This window comes from Lycium ferocissimum, chromosome 3 (genome assembly GCF_029784015.1).
Source record: "Lycium ferocissimum isolate CSIRO_LF1 chromosome 3, AGI_CSIRO_Lferr_CH_V1, whole genome shotgun sequence".
Lineage (NCBI taxonomy): Eukaryota > Viridiplantae > Streptophyta > Magnoliopsida > Solanales > Solanaceae > Lycium > Lycium ferocissimum.
In genome coordinates this window covers 9,461,361-9,479,717 of record NC_081344.1, presented here as the reverse complement: position 1 = coordinate 9,479,717, position 18,357 = coordinate 9,461,361, and the positions used below count along the sequence as shown (strand labels likewise).

At 33.1% G+C, this 18,357-nt stretch overlaps 1 protein-coding gene across 1 annotated transcript; it reads left to right on the top strand.

Annotated features, from left to right (window-relative positions):
• Positions 1-15,678: 15,678 nt before the first annotated feature.
• Positions 15,679-17,684, top strand: LOC132050921 (UDP-glycosyltransferase 76E1-like). Its single transcript, XM_059442254.1, has 2 exons — positions 15,679-16,174; positions 16,551-17,684. Exons 1-2 carry the CDS (start codon positions 15,694-15,696, stop codon positions 17,504-17,506), a joined length of 1,437 nt encoding a protein of 478 aa, XP_059298237.1. The 5' UTR covers positions 15,679-15,693; the 3' UTR covers positions 17,507-17,684.
• Positions 17,685-18,357: the final 673 nt, after the last annotated feature.

The following is an 18,357-nucleotide window of genomic DNA, read 5'->3' as shown; positions in this document are numbered from 1 at the left end:
TATATATATGTTGTATTTTGGATAGTCCGTAAAATAAAGGAAACTCGCTGAAATTTTTCTGGAAATTTTATATATTTGGAACTCAGCCTAGCTCGGCTTCTGTTATATACTTGGATGCGTTTGATATACCTTGTGATAGCGTTTGATAGGTGTGTTTGGGTGCCCAGATCGGGCACTAGTCACGGCCTACGGGATTGGGTCGTGACACATTTCTTCTTTTGGCATGATCCTTTTGTTATTCATTCTATATGTACCCCATATGATTCCATTCTTAGACAAGTAAGGTTTAAATGCTTCTTGTGTTGGCTTATTGATATTGTACTCCTATTCTGTTCCGAAGGGAACACCCATAAGGTGCCAAGTTGAGCGTGTATATGGTTCTACTAACGATTTCGAGGAAATGAGTTTTATACTAAAGGAAACATAAAGTTTGACTTTCAAAACTACTCCGAAGGGGGTGCGAGATTTTACTACTTCATTTCATTTACGATTGATGTTTACATTCCATAGTATCATCCCTTTGTATTGATATGATCATTTATTCTTTGGGTAAGGCAATAAGATGAAATTGAGTAGAATATAGGTGGTAAGAATTTCATAACAATTCTACCCTCAAACCAGGAAGTGTGTTCTCCTGAGTCTAGTGAGATACAAATTTGATAACTTTTATGAAAGACTAAGGCTAATAACGGAATTGTGGTGAATGGATTAGTGACTTATGATATGATTGAAATTGATACTTATGGATTGAGTTTGTGTTGACATGATTGTGATATTAAGCCGGAAGCGGCTGCCCGAAGGGGCCATCATGATTACGCCGGAAGCGGCCGTCCGAAGGGACTATTGTGTTATTTAGCCGGAAGCGGCTGCCCGAAGGGGCCACTCTAGCTAAGCCGGAAGCGTCTGCCCGAAGGGGCCATCATTATTATGCCAGAAGCGGCCATCCGAAGGGACCATTCTGTTAACATGTCGGAAGCGGCATGCGTGTTGGATTGCATTATTTACTTAAAGATTGTGTTGAGACTTCGTGTGCGCATTTATGTTTTTCCAAACAAGGTCGTAGTGTTGAGTTAGATTGTGATTTCTTCTTTCTTAAGTCAAATTATGATTATGACTTGTTACCACCTTACATACTCGGACATTATCCATACCGACGTCCTTTTGCTTGGGGACGCCGCGTTCTCACGCCCGGCCCCCGCATTGTTTGGCGAGTTAAGTGTATAGCTAGGATGCTTGGACGTCGACCGGGATTGGCAAGTTCCACCTCATTCGGAGCCGTGCCGAGTCATGTATAAATATATATGATTATAGGTATGTCGAGGGAATACCCGTCCCGACTCATGATGTTCGCCTTTACTTCTTAGAGACTTCGCGACGGTGTCCTCGTGGTATGTTTGTCGAGATGTCGACAAAGTGATATCGCCGAGTCATTTGTGGACTTTAAAAGAGTATGTATTTTAGATGATTTCTATTTGGAAAAGTTTTATGTTCTTAAAAGTTTTTGAAATGATAGGTTTTGATAGAGCGAATGTCTGAGGGTTCACTTGACTCTGATGAGAGTCGGGTACCCGTCATGCCCTATCAGGATTGGGGTGTGACAAAGATGGTGGTGGAGGTGATGATTACAATGGTGGTGGAGGGAGATAAGGAGGAAGGATGAGAAAGAGTAATTGATGTTAAAGGTAGTGGTGGGAAAAGAGAAATGAGAAACAAATTTTTTTTAAAAAAATCAAAATTAAGATGAAGGGTCAAATTTGTCCCTGAACTATGCGAAAGGTTTTTTTTTTTTTTTTTTTTTTTTTTTTTTTATAGAGGAAGGGGAAAAATGGGGGTGAGGATTCGAACCCTCGCCAACAAGGTGAAAGTTCAAGTAACCAATCAACTAAGCTACTAAATCTCTACTACTATACAAAAGGTTCAAATTTACTCTCTGTGTAAAAAAAGGGCATCACTGGGTGCTAAGCTTATATAGTTTCAAAATAAGAGCAAATTTGTTCAGTTTCACATAGTTCGGGGGCAAATTTAACCTCAACTATTAACGGAGGGTAAATTTATTCCATTTCGCATAGTTCGGTGGCAAATTTGACCCTTTAAAGTTTTATTAAAACAATATCTACCCAAAAAAAAAAATTGGTAATTATTTAGTACTTTGGCCAAAATTGCAATTATATTGTTTGGATTGACATGAGCAGTAATTTTCCTTACTTATTACTCTCTCCGTTCATTTTTACTTTATCCATTATATTAAAAATAAATTTTCATATATATTTACTTATCCATTTTAATATATCAAGAGAAAGACAAAAAAAAATTCTTATTTTAGTCTTAGTATTAATTACTCATTTTCAAAGTCTATTAAAGCTATACACTAATTAATATGGATATCACGATTCCATGTATAAATTAAAAGTGGACAAGTAAGAATAAACGGGAAAAAGTAGTAACCAAACAGTGTCCGGCAAAACCCTAGCCCCCAAGTCCCTTTGTATTATATAAAGAAGCGCTCCTTTCTGCCTTCAGTGCTCAAACCCAAGCACCGCAGACGCCTTACATTCTCTGTTCTCTCCTTTCTTGTATTACATAGCAGTAATATCTGTTGAATCTAATTGATTGTATTATACTTGCTCGATTCTGTGCAAAAGCATTGGATATGATCCTAAATGATGATGACTTGAAATAAGCTATGGATTTAACATCCATATGAGGCTTTCTTTTGTCATAGTTACTCTGATAGGATATTTTCCTTCTTTTTTTTTTTTCCCTCTAATTCATTTAGAGCTAATCTGTTTTTAAGGACTATTAAATAATGCTGATAATCCGAGTGCTACATTTAGTACTTTAGATTAAAATAGGGCAACTTTGCCGAGGTGATCTGTTCTGTTTGATCCTCCTCTTTTTCCCTGTTGCCAATATTGTAATTGGACAAGCTTGGATTAATTTTGGTTGATGATTATTACTTGTAGTTTTTCATCAACTTATCCTAGCATGTCTACATTTTTATATAAACTAAAATTATGTGAAGATTTCTTGTCTTATGGTCTAAAAAGAAAAAGGCAACTTTGCCGAGGTGATCTGTTATTTTAGATTTTCCTCTTTTTCCCTGTTGCCAATATTTACATTTGACAAGTTTGGATCAATATTGGTTGATGAATACCTATGGTATGATACCAGCCACTTCTAGCTTGACGACATTTTTGTTTAAATTATTCCATCTGGTTCTTTTTAATTTTAATTTTAATTTTTGTTTTAATTATTGCATCTAAAGATTTTCCATGCCATTAGGATAGCATATTACCATCCAATTAAGCTTCATTGTCATAGTTACACTGATAGAGCATGGCGTTTTACTCTTTCTTGCACTGTTTTCTGTTTTGCTTTAGTTCAATATCTCTCTGTTTTTTTTTTTTGTTGATAAAAATACAGTTGTAGTTGAAAAGAAATTAAGAAAGATAAAACCTTCGGATGATCAAAACTGCAGAATTCTATTGATACATAATATGATAGTATAACAATATCGTATGACTCAAATAAACTTGAGACAGGTTGTTGAATCCTAAGTTAACATTGCTTTCTTTGAGCAAGATAATTTTGTCTTCTTTCAGACTGATCATGTAGCACATGGTAGTTTGAAAGAAGATAACTAAAATAATTATTGTGTGGGACTAAATGTCACCGTGATGGCCATTAATAGGAGAACAATATGGACTGTCAAAAATATCATTCAAGAGAGGCAAGAATTGTTATTGCTGAGACAAGGTTATTGAGTAATGAATGTCAGGTACTTGAGCATTTTGTCAGGTTTTAGCAAAATTTCTTCAAAAGAAATGTAAATAAATTTGAACCTCTTTTGGTAGTGCCTTGGTGGAGTCGCATTTGATCTTTAAAAGCTAATGCTGAGGCAGGATTTTTAAAGGTGAAAATAAAAATCTAAAACCTCTTTTGGTAGTGCCTTAGTGAGTTCGCATAGGATCACTCAGTTTTGAAAATGGCCAAATAACACACCTTAACTATTCATTATTTACCTTTTGTGTCTAAATTATCATTAATTAGTTTGTAAAACATATTTCATTAAAAGTGAATAACTGATAGTTGAAGTGTGTTTTGCAAACCAGTTGGTGATAATGAATAGTTGATAATTAAGGTGTTTTGCAACCTAGTTATTGATAGTTTATGTAAGAAACTCTTTATAGTTCGGGTAGAAAAATTAAAAAAAAAAAAACATGATACTTATGTGTGTTTTTTAACCATTATTTCTATTCTTTTTGTAAAATGTTCACCCACTGTCCCAATTTATGTGGTACAGTTATGATTTTGAGAGTCCAACAAGAAAATCTTTGACTGTAATTTATTTGTATGCCTTTAAATATTTTAAATTGTTAATTGTTGTGACTTATTGTACTTTTTATATAGTTTTTAAATATATAAATTAATTTTCAAAAAATTCAAAGTTTGGAAGTTTGAGTTAGATCAAAATAAAGAAGTTTGACTCTCGAAAGAGGTAAAGGTTACAAAGCCAAGTGAACATATCTGTAACAATAAATGCCACGATTATTATTCATAAGTAATGCACTTTACCAAAACAAGCACTTAACAATTTATAATTACTCTTCAAATTCAACGAACCAATGAAATGAGAAAGAAAGAAAAAAACCTTTTAAAAAAATCTCAATTAAATCTAAATTTCTTTGAAGGAAAAAAAGTTTAAATTAATTCCAAAATTGTACTCCCTCAAAATTGAAATCTAATCATCATTATTTAGAATACTACTTCTTCTTTTGCCTCTTATTAATTCTGTCTTCCATAGGCCAAAACTTTTATTTTCATGTAAAACCTAAAATTTGATATTGTGAATCTAACTTTTGGCCTGAATAAACTTGCCGTTTTATGTCCAAGGGCAAAGATGGAAAAAACTAGTCAATATATGCAGTGGTATCCTAAGATGATACTTATTATGGGACAAAAAAATTTAGCTAAGGTGACACTTATTATGGAACAGAAGGAGTAACATTTAAATGATGATTGAAAAAGTCACATAGTAATTTGGTATTGTAAGATCCTCAAAGTCAAAAGGATTACTACTTGTGCATGCTCTAATCAAGATGAAAAAGTATTTTTTTTTTAATTATATAGGGGTAATTTAATAAACTTCACATTGCATTATTAATTTCTTAATACGCGTTTTCTGATTAACTTATTAAATATGAGTAATTGATATGCACTGAATGACAACAATATATTGGGGAAAAATGATAACAATGTAAATAGCCATGTAAGTAAGAATTTGTATTTTTTTTAACACATATATTACATAATATTAGTTATTTACCTGGAGGATTCGTGATCAATACCGACTTGCTACTTTTGATGAAAAAAGAACACATAATATTACAACATAATTTAATAAAAAAGTTATCAAAATAACTTGAGATGTTTATACGGGGTGGTCTTTAATTTTTGGCCTTCAAATTGCTGGTCTTTAATTTTTGCTCTTCAGCGCTCTAAGTGGCCGAAATACCCTAGAAATTCCGAGTTCGAACCGTAGCAGAGTATTAAAAAGAAAATGACAAGGCAGAATTTCATAGCAAATTAGGTCTATTGGGGCAAAAGTTAAACCTTAGGTAGGGGTGACAAAACTAGCCCAAACCCATTTGACCCGCCCAACCAGCCCATTCAGTCAAACAGGGTTTGGGCTAGGGATTTTGAAGATGAGATTGGGATTTGGGCATTGCAATTGCACAAATCATCAACTTTTTCCCATCACACAAATTGACCCATCAAACGTCCTCCATTCATAAGTTAAAAGCAATAAAATATGATTAACTTCTTTTTTACTTATTATTTAAATTTATTTTTGTAATTATTTTTATTTTTAAAATGTCTATTTTTATTTTTTAAAATATTTTTATTTTATTTTTAAATTTTTTATATATTTGTTATTTCCTTATTTAAATTTTTTTACTAGTAACCTTTCATTTTTAAGTTTTTTTTTTTTTTTCCTTGAGAGCCTATGCTTATCCGTTTTTGTTAACCTATTTTCGACTCACCTATTTCCGACATACGTTTGCTACTCTTAGTTATGTACAAGACAATTTTAAAAATATATAATAAGACAAATGAGTAAAAGAGAGGAATCTGACAAAATCAATATTCATTACGTCAATTAACATTTAATTTTCTTTTGATTTATTTTCGGAATAATTTTGAATATAATTTACGTACAAGGATACCTTACGAGGAAATATTTACAGTGAATATCTTTATTAATTTGAGTAAAAGCATACGTTTGAGTTTTTTTTCGTATCCAAAAGTATTTAAATTTGATTTTCAAAATACTGTTTATTTAGCAAAGCATGAGCGAGAGAATATTTACAATCAAAGAATATCGATATTTTTAATTACTCAAAATGTTGAATAGTTGGGTTAAGTTAAGCGGGTTGAGTTATGACCCTTCATTTAGCCCATCTTGACCCAACCCATCTTAACCCAAACAGGCTTTGGGCAAGGTTGGGCTTTGGCCAATTTACAGGTTCAACCCATCTTGACCTGCCCAACTTTAGCTTAAGTGGCTCATTTGTCACCCCTAGCCTTAGGCCTAACTTCTAGAATCTCAACAGAGGAAAAAAAATTCCGCCTTGCGAAATTTTGCAAGGCAAACTTTTGCCCTGAGGCATTCACGAAGTCTTGCTTTGCGTTTTTTTTTTTTTTTTGTTTGTTTGATTAAACCAAAATTCAAACTTAGAATCTCAGGATATTTTCAATCATTTTTTTAAATGAAGAGCAAAAATAAAAAACTAACAATTTGAGGGATAAAAATTAAAAGCCAGCGCCTCGCGAAGGGCAATCTGCTCAAAAAAATGAAATAACTTGCGTTTTATTACCAATCTCTAATTATTAACATTTTATTACCAAAGGGTATCTCATAAATATTTTTCTGTTGTAAAATCATTCTAAAGAGTTAGTACAATATATCAAAAGATGAAGCAAGAACAATAAAGAGATAGAGAGATGAGAGCTTTCTTATTCATCCCAATATGTTTCAAGTGTTGTTCAAGTGTTGTTCATATCACATCACATACCTCTACTTATACTATTACATAGAGGTAGAGTTACAAAGGATGTCTTAAAGATGACATTAACCAATTGACATCATGGGATAGTTATGTGAGATCATGGAGGTGCAGTAATAACCACATAATGGTGACGAAGTAGTGGAGGATTAACTATACATCATGGAGAAGAGTAGTGGAGTTATTCTTTTGGATTGACATCCACCATATTATTCTAATATTTCATAACACTTCTCCTTGATGTCCATATAGATAATGTGTCTCGTTAAAACCTTACTAGGAAAAACCCAGTGGGAAAAATCCTAGTGAAGGAAAAAGAGTCCACATATCTTGTAATACGCATTACTTGCTGCCTCGTTAAAAATCTTGCAAGGAAAACCTAGTGGGACAAAACCTAGTGCAAGGGAAAAGATTACCAGTATTATACTCCCCCCGATTAAAATATCACTTAATTCTTACTTACGACACATCCAATTCTTGTATACCGACTTCAAATGTCGAGGGCCGGGTAATGCTTTAATGAACACATCCGTCAAATTATAAATCGAACGTCTTTGTTGAACATCTATTTCACCTTTAAATTTGAAGGATCATGCTCGGAAAAGAACATTGACGAAATGTGTTGTATTCCTTGTTATATCCTTCTTTCAATTGAGACTATGCAAGCTTCGTACAATATTATTGAAATCTTCATTTTCAAATAAACATCATACTATTGCAACATATGCCGAATTATTAATCTGACCGTACACGCATTCCCGACTTGCTTTGTAAGTAGCTATCACCTTGGCAGACTTGAATAAGTATCAATAATTGATTGTCATAGAGAATGTCATAATGTGATAGTATCCAACATGCAAATCGGTAACTTGCTTGAAGACCAAACTTCATGTAACAATAAAAATAATGCCTGTTTTACACAACCAACAAAATTTGATAATATTTATTAGATAAACAAATCTATATCAATAATCACTATAATTGTTCATGATCCAATATACCCATCATTTTCATGAGGTCTAAATTATATTTATTATATCTATCGACATCACAACCATTACTCAATGGAATCGCACCATATAAAGATTTGTCAAGCTTTATTTTCATAAACCTTGTATGCTTAAGAACAATTTAAATCTCTACGGATTTTCTTTCGTTGTCTTTGTAGCCATATTGACAACAATTAATTATACGATTTCAAACTTTTCATGTATTGCCCGGTGATATAAAACCCCATTGCATCCACCAGAGAATACGTACATCTCTATACAATAATGTCGTGACTTTTTTCGAAAAACCTTTATGCCATAAGGCACAATTGTACTTTATATTTACGATTTTTATTTCTCATTTTACTTTTCGCAAAGAACCCATTTGTACCCCACCGACATTATACCTTGAGGTCCAACTATAGGTCCAAAACATCACTTTTCCAAGTGAAATAAAATATACTTGAAACCGCGCATTTTATTTGGCCAATCATTATATCTTCACATTTGACAGATTTGAATTCAAGATCCTCATCACCATCTAATGTTATATATATATATATATATTTCAAAGATACCATCGACAGTCATTTGATATCGATTTCAATACGACATAACTTATCGAGATCTCTTTATTCTTCATCATTTTCAGGTACCTGAACCTAACCAAAGGTTGTATGAAATATTATGTTGTGGTGCTAATTTAAAGCACTTGCCTCATTAGTATGACCATCCTGATCATTTGCTCCTTTCCTTCTTCAAGTAGTTCCATCTTTGAAACCGATCGGTCTATCCCCATAGACTCCGTCCTTCAAGGACTTTAATTCTAATTAAAATTGGAGCATTTGCAGCTGGAATATAATATTCACTTTTGGGTCAGTAAACACGTCTGACAGTTAACTTGAATTATCTTTTCAACGAGGATCATACTAGTGATAATTCATTACATATACGTTATTTTCTAGCCGCTTATCATCTCTCCCCCTAATGTTAGGAAATCTAAGAAATCTAACATTACCCATCTTTATGCACTGTGGTGGAGCAATTAAATCATATACCGCACATTCAAATTTTTAAACAGGAATTACTTGGTTCCTGACCCTGAACCAACCTCGAGGAGAGAATCATAACTTGTTGGCTTGATGCTTACAAGTGCTACTACATATTAAATAACCTATCTCAAACCAAAATTCTTTTTGGGAGATTTGTTCTCATAACCAATTGTTTAGCTATAATTGGAGGCATATAATTTCTGCTAAACCAACTTGGATACAAACCAACATATCAACATAATTTTCACCCCGTGCTCTTAATTTAATAATTTGAGCAAACAATCTTGCAATAACCAAATCACAAATTGGTACCAAATGCACATGTGACCATAACATAGACGCATCTATTAAAACCATATGATAGTAAATCGGTCCACATGGCAATTGACTGGGCCCATATATATATATATCACCTTTTATACGTTCCAAAATCATGGGATACAATCCTAACCTTAGCTGGTAAATTAATCAATTTTTCATCATGAGAACAAGCACAATGACAAGAGAATTCTTGAAGGATATTTTATTTCTTCAATATATAACCACATGAATTCTCAATTTTTTTCGCATCATATTTGAATCGGATGGCCAACCAGTCATGCCAACTTCCGTAGCATGCGATTCCATCATGCTTGTGTTTATGTAGTACAAATTTGAATGAAAAACATTTCACATAATTTTTTTTTTAATCCGCTATAGTTGTAGTAATACGAAGATATTAAACCTTCCCATAATTTATAGTCTCAATATAATTTATATTTGGCCAATTCCATTGAAACTTAAAAAGTTTCTTTTGAGACTACTACAACGCCAATATTATGAAAAATTTCATTCCTCCAGGTACTAACAAATTAGCTTTTCTAGAGCTCCCAATTTATTATGTACTACCACAAATTTCATAATACCATCTGTACGGTTAACATCTCCTTTTAGGGAGTAGCTATCATTATGGTCATATCCAAAAACCTTTATAAGCAAGACTTGTTCCTTACTTTTATCCTTTGGTAATTCATAATAAGACAATATATGTGACGTACCAAAAGCATGTGACCAATGACCATTTATTTCAAAATAAAATTTCTTTATTTTTCTCAAACATCCCGTAGAGATGAGTGTGGTATTTATCCAACCATACATGAGCACGTCCTTATCCATAATTTATTCACATTTCACTTTCAAAATGGGCGAGCATTCACGATGCTCATCACAAGTCACAATATTTTGTTCAAGGATTGGACCTAGAGTCATATATATATGTGCTTCATATATTTTCATTATAAGCCCATTGTCTTTATCATATTCATAGACCCACCTCAACATCACTTTGTAATTGTATCCGTTTCTTTGATGGAGGATTTATGAATTGTCATCAAGTTAGGTCGCACGACCGCGTGCCCAATGACCTTTCATATCATATTGATGACAAAAATTACCTTCACCTTTAGAAGGACCCTTTTGAGAACCCATAATGTTCTTCCTTTTATATTACCACAATGATGATTAACATTACTCTGTCATTTTCAACGCCCATGTTCATTAATTTAAAAAGGATCTCATTTAGAATTATTATGCACTGCTACCACATTCCCCCCACGGAATGGAGCATATCAAGTGGGACGGGCTTCAAGATTTTTCGTCAAAAATATATTATTTTGCCTTGGTCACCATTATATCATCACTATAGTGCATTAGGACTTAAACCCAACGTCTTATCCATATAAAGGCATGTTAGACCATAAATCAATGGAATATCTTGTCATCATAGTGCATCAGGACTTTAACCCAATGTCTTACCCTTTCAATGCTATGAGACTTGAATTCACCGTCTTACCCTCAACGTTTGGCCTAATGGGACAAAGTTAAATGGGACTCACCCTTGATCTATTGAAATATTATCAACGAAAACTTCTGCAATTATAGTGCAATACTAACTTGTAAAACGAAGAGCTTACCTGTACTGTCACTTTTATCATTTTTGACAATAAACTAAAGTATAATCATTGTACAAGGTATATTAAATAAAGGAAACAAACTTGTAATTCGGGACATTTAATAAAACATCCTTTATGCAAAATATTTAGTCTACTGTACTACTTATCTATTGCAAAAATATAAATACTATTAAAGCAAGTCAACATCATCCAACAACGGGCCAAGCTTAATGAGAAAATGACAAACAATTAAATATTTAATAAACGTATTAGCCTGATAACCAATTGTCCAATTTCCCCTTTTGTTTGCGGTTGATAAGTTTTAATATACAGAAGACTATTTGACATGCAATTTCATGTTGTATCTAATGTGAGGCTTTAACACCACTATCAATAAGCAAATTAGTAATAAAACGTATGGATAAGCAAGTCTTAATGAGCATCAAGCAAATCTATAGTGAAAATTGCACAAACCATAATATCAACAAGGACGGAGAGGCAAATCATAACCAAGTTTAGGTGCATGTAGTGTATAGTCATAAACAAAAACGATGTGTCAATATAATATACTTACTATAAGATCTCCCACATAGCTAGATAAGAATAATTATGGTAGTATCTCATGTGAAATATAGACAATATATTTTCAACTACGAAGAACATGACAAATACTGATCACAATTAATAGGGCATGAAATGTAAGTTTTACCAAAAACAGATAAATGAAATACTGACCTTCACTTTTATGTTCGTAAAAAGTATTGACCTTCACTTTAATATGATGGAACGAAATGAATCTCTACGGTAAATCTTAATAAAACATTTGTCTCTTCTACCATCTTAAAATAACAGTAAAGGCTTTACATAGTCATGTAATAATCCTTTTTCTTTAGAAAGCAAGGATTGGGTGTGACTAAAAAATTGTTAGGGAAATGAAAGGTCAATTTAAAACAAATTTCAGAGAAGGCAACGTATATAAGTGTAATGGGTTAGCACATGAAGAATATTTATAAGTGCAATCTTGAATATCACATGGATAATAAACTCAACTACAAAAGAATGAGATATGAAGCATACCTGATGATTCCACAAAGTATTAACAAATGATAATTAGTGGAAAATCATACCTTTTCCCAAAGAGGGGTCTTTGCCGATAGAGGGCAGCCAGCATAGAACACATGCCAAACAGATTATATCTTCTTCTAACGAAACACAACTTAAAAGACGATGGGTCTGGTTAGAACTTTAAATTTGGCTGTTTTATAACGTGTTAGTAAATCATTCTAAAAAGTTAAGACAATATATCAAAAGATGAAGCAAGAACAATAAAGAGATAGAGAGACAAGAGATGAGAACATTTTATTCATCCTATGTTTCAAGTGGGCTCATATCACATCACATATCTACTTATACTATTACATAGAGGTAGAGTTACAAAGATGTCTTAAAGATGACATTAACCAATTGACATCATGGGATAGTTATGGCCATGGAGTGTGGGAGTAATAACCACATAATGGTGAGTGAAGTAGTGGAGGATTAACTATACATCATGGAGAAGAGTTGTGGGAGTTAATTCTTTAGGAGTTGGACATCCACCATATTATTCTAATATTTCATAACATTTTCATAAAAGTTGATTTTTGAAAAACATTTTTACGTTCTTGTGAACCCTACCCACAACCGGCAAACCTCTCCACGCCACGCAACTCCTAGGAGGATCAGTTATTAAAGAATGATCATTGATTTTAGTTAATCCCCTCCTTAAATACTGTCATTAAAATGTCTTAATTAATCCCTTTTCTTTAGTTAATCAGTCCTTATCCCTAGGTACCCTTTACTTCCCTTCAGAATAAAGTATACTCTCATTTTGAGAGAATTGGGAATGAAAGGGTCAATTAACAGCAGTAGTAGTGAAATGAGACCAAGTGGCATGGTTGTTCAGAAAAGAGAAGATGATGCTTTATCTAATCCAACTATCACAATCAAATTCTCATATGCTTCACAAGACTTTGATCTTCCTGTTCCCTCTGAATTCACTTTTGGTAACCTTTCCCTTTTTCAACATATTTTAAACTTTTGCTTTTTAGTGTATATGTTTGAAATTTCCTGTTTGTAGAAGGTAATCAAAATGCTTCTCTGGATGTAAATGTTAAAAGTTCTGAAATTAAGATTGTAAAGGGAGCATTCTACTTTTTGGTGTTAATTTTTGTTTAGGATCTTGTTTATGAGTTTGTGTTATTGTTATAGACTTGTAAAGGGTCAGCAGGCCCCGAGTGAACAGCGGGCCCCGGGTGATCATCGGGCCCAGAGGGAACATTCGGATACATGAAAGAGTCCGGTAACGTACAAACTAAATTAGTCATTATTCTTGAAATGAAAGATAAATTATATTAACTAATTAATAATTTAGGAATATGTGAATTATGTTGTATTATATCTTGTGAATAATTAACATGGGATAAACAATTTCACAAATAAATAAAATAACTATGGCATAATTAACATAATAGGAGATTACTATATTTTGGGGATACGTAGTCTCTATGTACGTGCGTTGCACGAATATTTCTTGTCCATTTTTATAATATTATTTATATTCTATTGATAAGCAACTTGGAAAAAAAATATCTACTTATTATCTTGAATATAATATTTATTTTGAATGTATAAATCTTTATTAGATAGTCTTTTCCAAAAATTATTTTAACTCTCCAACCAAATATTGGAAGAAAATAATTATTTTCAGCAGTAAATTTAATATTTGATAGTAAGGACACATATATGATGGCAAAGACTTCTAAGTTAATTAGTTTTGAATTATGTGATGGCAAAGACATTTAAGTTAATTAGTTTGGGAATCACACAAGAATATTTGTTTAGAACTCTATTTTGAATATGTGATATATTTTTAGTTGACCAAATAGCCAACACAACTATGATAAAATTAGACTAAAAGAGTATATTCATCGACCACCTATTTTCCTACAAACTTTACATTTTAATCGTTAACTTATGTATTTATGAAAAGAAGAACTTTAACTATTCTTTTTTAGATAATCTTTTTTTATTTAACATATATATTCATGCTTTTAAAATAATATAGATTTAACAATTCATAATCATTTACAACTTGTTTGGATGGTTGTTACCTATTGTATTATATTGTGTTGTTAGTTTAAATACAATATTTGCTTTGATTGTTACTTTAATTTTATTGTATCGTATCGTTAAATCCATCGTTATGTAACGATAAAAGGTCCTATTTTATATAACGACTGATTTGGTCCTATACAAGATGACACAATACGATACATTATGAAACAATACATAACAATCATCCAAACAAAGTGTTAACAAAATAATAATTCATTAACAATCAACTTCTTTCAATTCATAACCAATATTTAACAACTAATTAATTCATAATCAATATTTAACAAATAATCAATTAACAAAATAATAATTCATTAACAATTAACAATTAACAATTAGCTATTAACAATTCATAAACAATTAACAATTCATAAACAATTAACAACTCATAAACATATAACAACTTAACAATTCATAAACATTTAACAAATAAAAATTCATACACATTTAACAATTAATGAATTTGCCCAAAAAAAAAAAAAAATGGGAACAGTGGCAAAAGCCACTGCCCATCCGATCAAACCAAAAAAACAAAATGAAATTTGACTTTTTTTTTTTGGAAATTAATGACGACTAAATATTAAACATGAGTACAATATAATGTATATAACAAATTAATAACAAAAGTTCATAGTAGAAAACCTTAATCGAAGATTTTTTGTAGAGTTGTGTTAATCGAATTGTACGCCGCTTTTTCCCACAATTAGAGCTATGATTCGCTTCCTTGACAATATACTTAATCTAAACTTTCCCGACGAAAATTAATAGAAAACGACTTTTTTTATGTGGGGACAAACTTAAATCGCCTCCAATGGCGTTTTTGAAATTTTTTAACGCCACTGGAGGGACCAGTGGTGGAGCCAATCGGGTTTTATGGTGGAGCCCTATAGCGCATTATTTTAAGCGCCATAGGAGAGAGACAAATTTGGTTTAGCGCAAGATTTTTCAAAAAGCACTTAACTTTCCGTCACGGTTAAGTGCTTTAGCGCAGTATAAAGGTACTTATGTTTTTTTTTCTTTTTTTTTTTTGGGTATTTTGGTTCAAAAGGTTTTTTTTGGGGATCATTTTGATTCCGGACTCCACGAAAAAACAAGTATCACATGCAGATTTTGTAATCCTTCCCATAAGGCCGAAAAGATGGACCTACTACTGAATTATTGGATTAAAAGACAAACATATAAGGACAAACAATACTATTGTCAAGGTCTAGGCATCATCAATTTGTATCCATCATTACATAAGCCTTCAAAAAAGTCTTAGTTTCTAGGTTTACACTCATCTTTTTCTGATTAAAAATGGTGAGTTGTGTCAATCTCATCACCATTCATCCAGCATTAAGTAGCAGCCGCAAATTCCAAACTCCTCAGAGTTCCCAATTTGAGAGCTACATATATACTTCCTTCAAGAAAATGAAGCAAGTCACTATCAAACAGCTCGACCTACTGAAGTATCAAAGGTGTAAAATCTTGAATAGAACAGAAATTTAAGAAAACAAAGATGAAAATACAGAGAAGACAGAGTGTCGTACTAGTGCCATACCCATTCCAGGGGCATGTAACACCTATGCTTCAGCTTGGTAGTATCCTTCATTCACAAGGCTTTTCTGTTATAGTTGCACATACTGAATACAGTGCTCCTAATTATTCCAATCACCCTGAATTCGTCTTCCATTCTATGAATGACGGATCACACGGAATAGACATGTCATTCCCGAGTTTAGAGAATACATATAGTATGAACGAGAACTGCAAGGCGCCCTTGAGAAATTACCTCGCTAGGATGATGGAAGAGGACGAGGAAGAAGATGTTCAAGGCGATCAGCTCGCTTGTATCGTTTATGACAATGTTATGTTCTTCATCGATGATGTAGCCACTCAGCTGAGGCTCCCCAGTATTGTCCTCCGCACTTTCAGTGCTGCATATTTGAACTCTATGCTCACCATTTTTCAGGAACCAGAAAAATATCTTCCTTTTGAAGGTATGATGAGAACAGACACAACCTCTGTTTCAAAATTAAAGTGACAAATTATGTTGAATTCAGTATTGTACTTATTGAAGTGTGTGTCCATCTCCTCTCAGAACTTAAGTTGTTTAAGAGAGCACATTTTTATTTACTTAATTATATTCTCAACACGTCCCCTCATGTGCGGGCTAGATTCTTTTTTCATGGGCTAAGCACATGTAAATTCTTTATGATAATGGGTGGCGTTGAGATTCGATTGCAGAACCTCTCCTTTGATACCATTACTGAAGTGCGTGTCAATATCATCAAACAACTTAAAACTGTTAGAGAAAGCATACTTTTATTTACTTAATTATATTCACACTAAAATCAGTACTCATTGTAATTCTAGAGTCTCAGCTACTGGATCCGTTGCCGGAACTTCATCCCCTCAGGTATAAGGATCTACCATTTCCTGCCATCGATAATACAGTTCCTGAACCAGTACTAGAGTTCTGTAGAGCAATGAGCGATATAGGATCATCTGTCGCGACTATTTGGAACACGATGCAAGACTTGGAGAATACAATGTTGTTACGCCTTCAGGAACATTACAAGGTGCCCTTCTTTCCAATAGGCCCTTTTCACAAAATGGTGCCTTCAATCTCCTTGACTAGCATACTGGAAGAAGATAGAAGTTGCATCGAGTGGCTCGATAAACAAGCTCCTAACTCTGTTCTCTATGTCAGCTTGGGTAGCCTAGTAAGGATTGATGACAAAGAGCTAACTGAGACTGCTTGGGGATTAGCTAACAGTAAGCAACCGTTCTTGTGGGTAATTCGACCGGGCTCTGTCTCTGGCTTTCAATGTGCTGAGGCACTGCCAGATGGTTTTGAGAAAATGGTAGGAGAAAGAGGCCGGATAGTGAAATGGGCACCACAAAAACAGGTGCTTGCACATCCCGCGATAGCTGGATTTTTCACACATTGTGGTTGGAATTCTACACTTGAAAGTATTTTGGAAGAAGTCCCTATGATATGCAGGCCGCTTTTAGCTGACCAATTTGTGAACGCAAGGTATCTTAGCCAAATATATAAGGTTGGGTTGGAATTGGAGGTGATCGAGAGAACCGTTATAGAGAAAACAGTAAGAAAACTCATGTTAAGTGAAGGAGGCAAAGATTTGAAGAGAAGGGTAGTAGAGATGAAACAAAACATAGTTGCTGGTATGCAGATGGACGGTTCTTCACAAAAGAATCTGAATGATTTGGTAGACTTCATTTCTTCCTTGCCCTCACGGTGCTCTCCGCCAACGCCTGTTGTCGGGCAATCATGTGCTCAAACCATACATAAAGCAAGTGTATCATAGAGTCCTGATGTTAGAAGAATTCAATTTTTGTTGCCTGCTAGCTTTGCAAGAGAACATGTCCTTAATCACAAAAGGAAGAATAAGATGTAGTAAACTTTACTTATTATGTTTTGGGGTTATGGCAAGGCCATCGGCCCAACGCTGAAGCAATTTAGCAACCTGTTACTTGCCTTGTCAACTACTTTCTCATCACTTCTGTTTGTTGAATGGTTTACTAAGTTAGGAACTTTGACATATTGTTTCCTAGTTGGTAGAACTGAGTTAAGTTTCTTCTTATCATTTATGATGATGTTACACCCTCCATTGACACAATTTCGTTATTAATTCCTTAAGAAAATGACATATTTCTATATTTTCTTCACATTTACCCTTAATAAGAAACTTCTATAGCCACACAAATGGTATGGCTTGTTTAATAGTACACGTTTCAAATTCTTATAAACACACAAATGATATGACACATTTAAGACTATAAATTTAAAAAGCCTTCATTTATTTTTAAATTTTATATCAAATCAAAATCTGTCATATAAATTGGAACAGATGAAGTTTTTATTTTTCCCTTTATCTGAATATGTTACTGTTCCCATGTATTCTGGTTGAAAATATGAGGTGTGGTAGACAACGAGGGAGCAAATAAGACCATTTATTGACTTTTACATTGTTGAAAAGAGGAATATAGGAACTAGGAAGAAGTTGTATCATGTATAGAATTAGTGGTACCAAAAAAAAGTGTAAAATTAATTAATGAAAATTATTTATATTTTGAATGCATCATAAGATAAAAATATATTCAATGCCTAAGTGTATTTCAATTTTATATTTAACAAACGGAAAAGGGTGATTATTTC